The 8619-nt window shown below is 60.1% G+C and overlaps 1 protein-coding gene across 1 annotated transcript in view; it reads left to right on the forward strand.

Annotated features, from left to right (window-relative positions):
- Positions 1 to 8619, forward strand: part of PLXNA1 (plexin A1) — a 52668-nt gene that overhangs the window by 38482 nt on the left and 5567 nt on the right. Inside the window, exons 23-30 of the mRNA XM_077116315.1 lie at positions 3705 to 3851; positions 4075 to 4234; positions 4954 to 5057; positions 5346 to 5442; positions 5786 to 5976; positions 6115 to 6284; positions 7682 to 7894; positions 7979 to 8129. Of these exons, the coding sequence (XP_076972430.1) occupies positions 3705 to 3851; positions 4075 to 4234; positions 4954 to 5057; positions 5346 to 5442; positions 5786 to 5976; positions 6115 to 6284; positions 7682 to 7894; positions 7979 to 8129 (1233 nt within the window). The remainder of the gene's footprint in view (positions 1 to 3704; positions 3852 to 4074; positions 4235 to 4953; positions 5058 to 5345; positions 5443 to 5785; positions 5977 to 6114; positions 6285 to 7681; positions 7895 to 7978; positions 8130 to 8619) is intronic.

An 8619-nucleotide genomic window follows, 5' to 3' on the forward strand; every position in this document is an offset into this window, starting at 1 on the left:
GGATTCGGTTCAACACATCTGCTTTAAGAACCTACTGTGTGCCTATGTTTTGTTTAATGCCAGGCTACCCAGGGAGGTGGGGGGTAGCCTGGTTCGTGAGAAATGTGGTGCAACAAAAGCCCATGCCTGAAGAGCTGTCCCAAGCAAAGGGTGTTGTAGGAATGGAAAAGGTGGGGCAGGGGCTACGTCCCAGAAGGGCAGCATTTCAGACGGGCATGGAGGGACCCTGAGCCCGTGGAGGGAGGCAGAGGAGGGCTGAGGGTACCCTTAGGCCACCCTCACCCCTGTGGCCTTCCTTATACATGGAGGGAGGGCCATCAGTGCGCTTGAGAAGGGCTATTGGGAGATCCTTTCCTGCTCAGAATCCGTGTTCAATCCCTCGTGCCAGAGGTGGGGAAGCTGACGCTGCCAAACTCCAGGGTTGGGCCGTGGATGCTGGGTCTTACCTCCGGACACCCTTGCAGGGTCTTTCTCCAGCCCACATCCGAGAACTGTGGGGGAGGGTCTGTCTCCCCATCCGCAGGTGGGGGGAGCTACGAGTGGCCCTTGGGGACTGTGCCCCATCCATGGAACTGCCTTCCTTCTTGCTTGTTGATTAGAGAAGTTGTAGGTTTACAGAAAACTCACGCAGGAAGTAGTGTACCATGCCACATTTTCTTTGCCGCACACCGTTTTTAAACAACACAACTCCTTAGCATTCCTTACTGTCTTTAGAAAAAAAGGATTTAATTAGAAGAGTACCCCATGCTCATTTGAACACACCTGCACACCACTCCCACACACCTTTACACCGGAGCAGAAAGGGGTGGAGTACATTCCACCACCCTCCAGTTCTGGAGACACCATCAGTGATTTGGAGTGTGGCCTCCCAGACTAGCTTCTAAACTGATGTGAGTATCTATAAATAGGGAATGTTTTCAGGAAGCATACCCTATGAAGAGGAAGTCATAGTACTATATGTTATTTGTTAGAAAGCTTTTTAGGTTTGTTGTACTAAATGTTTTGCATTGCACCGCGCTTCCCTCCCCTGCTTTGGGTAAAGTGTTAAAAGCATCTTTCCAGGTTAGGACACGTGCATTTGCCACCTCCTTTTTTAACAGCACATCGTGTTCCAGAGTACAGATGTGGCATTGTTAATTTAACTGTCACACTGCCGAGGGCTGGCAGGAAGATTCTGAATTTCCCCCCAGCATCTCAGCCAGAGAGCCTCCACACGCTGCGTTGGGTTAGAGAGAAGTGGATTTCAGAGGCAGGAGGGATTGCAGGCCAACGGGCACGTTCCTATCTAATTGTAGTAAAAGTTACCAGATCTTCCTATGGAAAAGGTTGTCCTCATCTGTATCCCTACCTCCAGTGCTTGAGAATCTCACAACCCGCCTTGGATGATAACTTGCTCTGTCAATCTTTTTCATCTCTGCCAATTTGATGTGTGTAAATTGATAGCTTGTTGCTTTCGTTTACATTTCTTTAATAATCAGTTGAGCATCATTTCACAAGTTGGGTTGGTCACTTAACTTTTCTTCTTTGAATGGTCTGTTTTTATCTTTTGCCTATTTTTCTCGGGTTATTTCTTTTAGTGGGTTAATATGAACTCCCCGTCTCTTCTAGTGCCTGTGTTAAGTTAGTCAAGTGTCTTTGTTCATATGTGGCGTGAGACCAGAGTTTGACTTGACTTTTTTTCCCTCATAATGGAAGCACATCATTTACCATGCATGCACATTTCCACAGGCCCACAGGCAGAGCTGGGAATGGGGCCTAGCTCACCCCTTTTTCTTCCACATAGGCAGGAAACTGAGGCTCAGCAAGGGACCTTGTTCATCCTGGATGCTTGGTGTGCCCGACCCCTGGCCTCCAACTGCCATGCCTCCTTCCCACCCTCTGCAGGGGTGGGGTGGGGCCGACACTGGGGGAGTCTCTGGACCGAGAGCCAGCAGCCTGCTCCGCTGGAGCCTTCTCTGCTGACACTAGCTCTGGAGTCGGATCCAGTTGGAATCTTGGTTCTCCACTGATTGGCTTGTAACCTTGAGCCAGTAACCTCCCCTTTCTGACCTCCGCAGACCGTGACCACCTTCCTTTCTTCCTTCTGCCAGGCCCGAACCTGGGCCTTCTTGGGCAGGTGCTGGATCTCGTGAGACCCTCTGAGGCCCCTGTCCTCTGGTGGCTTCTCAGGTGGCATTTCCAGGAAGAGAGGCAGCTGTAAGGGCTCTGCATCTCCAACCACACGTCCTTCTCCCCTCCCTCCCAGCTGACTTCATGCAGCCAAGTTTGCAGATGCAACTTCATTCCAAAGACAGGCATGTTGTCGGAAGGGGCGCGGGATGAGCTCTGCTCATGGTGGCTCCTTAGCAGCTGTCTTTTTAATTACTGCAGATGCTAACAAGGCGCCCGGAGCCTCTGGTTACAGGGCCCAAGCTGCGCTTTGCACCAGAACTGGGTTTGTGTGCCAGGGGCCCGGGAACAAGGCCGGGCTGCCAACAGTCTCGGGCACACTCTCGCCTCTGAGCTCCGTGGCCCGGCGGCCACCAGCTGCTGTGGACCCCAGCCCTGGTGACAAGGCTGCCCTTAAGGAACACGGGACCCATGCACACCGGACAGGCTGCTTTCTACACTGTGTGCATTGTGCGAACCTCTTCCCTGCGGCAACTCGCCATTCGGTTTACTGTTCAGGTGTTTATGGAGCCCCTCCACACGGCAGGCTCCGTGACAGAACTAGTAAGGGATGTGAATGGGAGACCTGGGCCCCGGCCCTCAGGCAGCTCCCAATTGAGAGGGGAGACAGGGAGCACACAGTCCACTGTAGGGCTCAGGGATGGAGAAGTGGGGCTGGCAGCCTTGGCTGGGGCTCAGGGAAAGTCTGTGAACCGGGGGCAGTGGGTCAAATCCCCAAGGACCGGTGAAGGCCCAGTGGTTAGAGTTCAGCATGGCAGGTGCAAAGACCCTAGGATAGTCTGAGAATGAGGACTGGCCCCCGCAGTTGGTTTGTGGGGGGTCAGCAGACTAGTGGCCAAAGCAGGGGAAGGGTGGGCCTGTTCCTAAGAGCCCAGGACCACTCCACAACCTCCCAGGCCCATGCATCTAGGGCAAGGCCGGCTCTTGGGCCCAGCTCTGAGGTCGTGGGCTGCCCTGGGTTGGCATGTCTATGTTGATGACTGTACACTCTCCTGCAGAGGAGGGAGGCCCGAGTTGGGGCCCCCGACATCCAACTGCCCGTGGTCACACCTAGTGTCACTTGTGGTTGGAGGTGGGGCTTCTGGGCACTTGGCTCGGGGTCTGACACCTCAGGGCAGGGACAGGGCACTTCCCAGGTGAGCCATGAAAGCTTGGTTGGGGGGCCGATGTCTATTTCCAGCACTGAGTCCCCAGCACTGGCTGCCAGGCCAGGGTCTGGGGCAGCTGGGTCTTGGGGCAAGGGTCCCCCAGATGTGCAGGGCAGCTGCCAAGGGTAGAATCAACCAGTGTAAGTCTTCTATGGCCACGCTGTGTTCTTTACTGAGCTCTCAGCCTCTGCTTGCTGATGTTTTATTTAGGATCTTTCCATCACAGGGGGGTTTGTTCTGCAGTTTTATTGATTCATTTGGTGCAGTCCTTGGGTTTTGGAGTAGCATGGTACATGCCTCCCTAAAGGAGGCCGGAAGTGTTGTTGGATGTTGAAGCAGCTGGGGGACACGGGAGCCCACAACCTGCCGCCCTGATCCCGTCCCCAGGAATGTGCGGGCGAGCCTCTGTTCATGCTGTACTGCGCCATCAAGCAGCAGATGGAAAAGGGCCCCATCGACGCCATCACCGGCGAGGCCCGCTACTCCTTGAGCGAGGACAAGCTCATCCGCCAGCAGATTGACTACAAGATGCTGGTGAGGACCAGGCCGGCCCCTCTGCAGCCTGGGACCCTGCCCTGGCAAGTGAGGTGTGGTGGGCAAGGTCCCACCCCCTCCATACTCCCCACATGCCTCTGCCCAGGGTGGGGGGCCTGTCTGGTGCAGAGCCAGGAGCTGTCCCTGCTGGGCAGTCGGAGGCTGTGGGGGTGCACAGTCCTCCCAGTGGTTGATGCTGCCGCCCCTCCTGCCTACCCCGCAGACCCTGAACTGCGTGAACCCCGAGAACGAGAATGCGCCTGAGGTGCCTGTGAAGGGTCTGAACTGTGACACGGTGACGCAGGTCAAGGAGAAGCTGTTGGATGCCGTGTACAAGGGGGTGCCCTACTCCCAGCGGCCTAAGGCTGGGGACATGGACCTGGGTGAGCCCTGCAGAGGGATCTGTGGGGGCTGGGTCCAAGCAGCCATCCTGAGCCAGGGGAGGTGGGGGAGGCCATCCTGAGCCAGGGACCTGCATGTAGCCGAGAGCTGTGGGCAGTGGGGCAGAAGCTGGGCTCCTAATATGGGCCTTGGATGTATGGGGAGGCTGTGGGGGGCTCTGACTAAGGGAGGGGATGTGGTCAGGGCTGAGTTCTGAAAGGCTGGCCCAGGCCATCAGTGGAGGGGACTTTGGGGGCTGAGAGGGGTAACAGGAAGTCCGCTGGGCCAGCAGCAGTGTGCAGGGGACAGGCGAGGAGCTAAGACGGGGAAGTGCGGTTTCAGAGCCTGCAGAGGTTTGCAGAAGGTGCCTGGGAGTGCTGGGCTGCCAGAGCTGGGGTGGGGCCTCTGGCCATGCAAGCAGGCCAGTGGTTCCGGGGTCTAAGGGTAGGTGTGGCTGGAGAGGCGGGTGGGCCCCCGTGGAGAGCCTCAATGGCCTAGGGAGCAGGGTGCCCACCGGCCTGGGGGATGGGGCAATCCCCGGGAGCCGGCGTTCCCAGATGGTGGAGTTGGTGGGGAAGCACCGTTTGGAGGTGGGCTTTCGCCCATCATTCTGGTCTCCGAGGCGCTTCCCCACGTGCCCCTTTGTGCTGCATGCTGCAGACAAGCAAGGTTAAGGGGGGGCATCGCGGACCACCCCGCCAGTGCTCACCCTACCCCACAGAGTGGCGCCAGGGCCGCATGGCACGCATCATTCTGCAGGACGAGGACGTCACCACCAAGATAGACAACGACTGGAAGCGGCTGAACACACTGGCACACTATCAGGTACCCCCTCAGCAACCCCCTGAGTATGGCACCCCTAGGGGCAGGAGGTGGACAGCAGGAGAGAGCTCAGAAGTCACGCTTGTGCACAGCCCCAGGCCCTGTGCTGGTGTGTCTCATGTCAGTTTCCCCACTGACCTGGGGAAACTGAGGCAGGGTGGTGCGGCATCTCGCCCGCGGGGGATACACAGCCAGGAAGGAGTAGGGTTGTCCCCCATGCCCTGGACTGAGGGGTTGGGTGGCAGTCCGGGAGGCGGAGGTGGTGTCAGGCTATGGCTGTGGTGTCCCCAGGTGACGGATGGGTCCTCGGTGGCACTGGTGCCCAAGCAAACTTCAGCCTACAACATTTCCAATTCCTCCACCTTCACCAAGTCCCTCAGCAGATACGGTGAGGGGCTGGGGTGAGGGGGGCTGGGAGCCAGGGGCATGGGCAGGGCTGTGGGCTGGGGCCGGGGGCTGGGAATGGGGCTGTGGGCTGGGGGCAGGGTCGGGGGCTGGGGGCTGGGGGTTGGGGGCTGGGGCCGAGCTTCCTGCTGCACCAGGTCAGACAGTTGGGCTGAGGAGACCTGGTCACGACCTGTCACTTCCCACCCAATTCAACCATGTGTCCCCATCAGCCCATGGTGCCCAGGTTTTCAGATGAAGAAACTGAGGGTCCGGGAGGCGGGTGGAGTCCGAAGGGTGCCTGCAGGGGCTGGTAGGAGAGACCACTGACAAGTGGGCCCCTGCAGAGAGCATGCTGCGCACGGCCAGCAGCCCCGACAGCCTGCGCTCGCGGACGCCCATGATCACGCCTGACCTGGAGAGCGGCACCAAGCTGTGGCACCTGGTGAAGAACCACGACCACCTGGACCAGCGGGAGGGGGACCGCGGCAGCAAGATGGTTTCCGAGATCTACCTGACCAGGCTCCTGGCCACCAAGGTGGGCCCTGCCCCCAAGCTGGCCGCTGTGGGGGGCCCCCCTGGGGAGATGAGCCAGAGCCCGTCCCAGCGCGGGCCGCCTGGGGGCGGGGCTGAGGGAGGCGGCCCCTGGACCCCGTGGCTGCCCACCCACCCGTAGGGCACGCTGCAGAAGTTTGTGGACGACCTGTTCGAGACCATCTTTAGCACGGCGCACCGGGGCAGCGCCCTGCCACTGGCCATCAAGTACATGTTCGACTTCCTGGACGAGCAGGCCGACAAGCACCAGATCCACGACGCCGACGTGCGGCACACCTGGAAGAGCAACTGGTGACCGGAGAGGGGGCGGGGCTGGTGCAGCGGGCGGGGCCACGGATTGCTTGGGCCGGGCTGTTGCAGGCCACAGGGTGGGCGGGTACAGAGGGTGGGGCCGCCGACTGCTTGGGCGGGACCACATGCTTAGCGAGCAGCCAGAGCTCAGCCTCCTGGGCTGGTCCAGGAACAGAGCTGAGCACAGGCCCCTGCTTGGCTGGCTGGTGGACCTGGCTTTTTCACAGTGCATGCCCAAGCGTCCTTGTGTGAGGAATTCAGCACAGGCTGGGCCAGGCCCTACGTGATCTAGTGACCAGGAAACAGGAATGTAGGCAGTCTCCATGGGGTCCACTGTGCATGAATCTCTTCCTGCAGTCTGGGCCAGGCTTGTTGGCAGCTCCTTTGGCCTGGGGGGGGATCATGGAGCTCAGAGGGGTGCAGCCACCGGCCCTGGGCACACAGCAGGGAGTGGCAGAGCAGGCCTGCCCAGAGCTCCTGCACACAGAGGAGGAATGGGAGGAGGATGGCCGGCTCTGGGAGGTGGCGGGTACTTGAGGGGACTGGCGCTTGTGCCCTGAGTGGGGCTCTCTTCCTTTTGCCTGGAGCACTCCCTCCCCATCCCCCTTCCTCATGCCAGGCCTGTGTTCTGGGGCTGTGGCCATTCTCAGCCGTCCTCTTCGGCCTTCCACTCTGGAGCCCTCACCTCCCCTGCTCCCCGGCTAGTCACCCTCCTGTCCGAACCCTAGTCTGGGGCTAATCCCCAGTGTCTGGCACAGTTGAAGGGGATAGATGGGGCCCAGGCACAGAGGAGGGAGTGTGGAGGCTGTTGGAGTCCCTTGGAGTCCTTCCTGGGTTTGTTGCTGGGACAGGATCAGGGCACGGGTCTCTGGCCAGCCTTGAGCTTGAGCACACAGGTGGATCTGTGTGCGGTGAGTCCCGGGGAGGAGAGAGGTGCACTGGCCTGTGTGTCCTTCTACATGGACCGTGCATGTGAGACCCCGAACGTTTTTGCGTCTGGGTTTGAGTGTGCATTTGTGGGGTGACAGCCCCCAGGGAGCGGCTTCTGTGTGCATGCAGGGTTGTGTCTGTGTATTTGCGTGTGCAAGAGAGAGAGAAGATACAGCCCAGGTGGTAGGCCAGGGAGGTAGAGGCAGCTGCCCCTGGCCGGGTGGCAGGAGATAGCCCCAGAGGCTCTGCCTTCCTCACGGCCCCGCCCTGATCCTGCGGGGGCCTCAGTTTCCCCATCCGGGAAAATCCATGGCCACTTTAAAGGTGAGAGCCAGGAGGGCTGCTGATCCCCAGCTGACCCCACCCCTATTGTGCGGAGGGGAGGGGACACACCGGGGTCCCGCCAGGTGGGGCGGCCAGCCAATTGGGTGAGCCAGAGGCCCTGACCCGTGCCCGCCCCCCCTCAGCCTGCCCCTGCGCTTCTGGGTGAATGTCATCAAGAACCCGCAGTTCGTGTTCGACATTCACAAGAGCAGCATCACGGATGCCTGCCTGTCGGTGGTGGCGCAGACCTTCATGGACTCCTGCTCCACCTCCGAGCACAAGCTGGGCAAGGACTCTCCCTCCAACAAGCTGCTCTACGCCAAGGACATCCCCAACTACAAGAGCTGGGTGGAGAGGTGGGTGGCACAGGCACTGGGTGGGCACCAGGTGGGCTGCAGGGCACCGTGGGGGGCACTCACTCCCCTCCCCCATGGCTGCAGGTACTATGCCGACATCGCCAAGATGCCAGCCATCAGCGACCAGGACATGAGCGCGTACCTGGCCGAGCAGTCACGGCTGCACCTGAGCCAGTTCAACAGCATGAGTGCCTTGCACGAGATCTACTCCTACATCACCAAGTACAAGGATGAGGTGAGCCCCCAGGGAGCCCCTCCTGGGGTATAGGCGTCACTGGCCTTGGCCCCTCCCATCTGTCAGCTGAAGCACCCCTCTCAGCCCGCCTCCTTCAGCCCACTCCCCAGGCCCCCGCTGCAGATTTCCCTCCTCAGCTCCCTTCCACCGGCCAGTGCTATCCACGCCGGGGCTCCCTGAACTCCTGCCTTGCTGCTCTGCCACCCTGGGGTCTCCCTGTTGACCCAGCACAGACCACTGGGCCCCTGTGGAGCACTTGCCCCTCTGGGTCACTGGGTGGGGGGGGTGGGGGGGTGGGGGGCTGGGGTGGGGGAGAGTGGGGCCACAGAGCCTCCTGTGTTGGAGAAGGTGGGCTGGGGACCAGCTGTTCTCCTAGGGGCCCTTCACCGTGCTTATCGACCTGGGTGGGAGTCAGGGGGCCTGGGCCCCAGGCCCTTCCTGGTACCCCTCCTTTTAGGACTTTCCCACCACATGGTAGCAAAGCCCCGAG

This window comes from Tamandua tetradactyla, chromosome 9 (assembly GCF_023851605.1).
Source record: "Tamandua tetradactyla isolate mTamTet1 chromosome 9, mTamTet1.pri, whole genome shotgun sequence".
Taxonomy (NCBI): domain Eukaryota; kingdom Metazoa; phylum Chordata; class Mammalia; order Pilosa; family Myrmecophagidae; genus Tamandua; species Tamandua tetradactyla.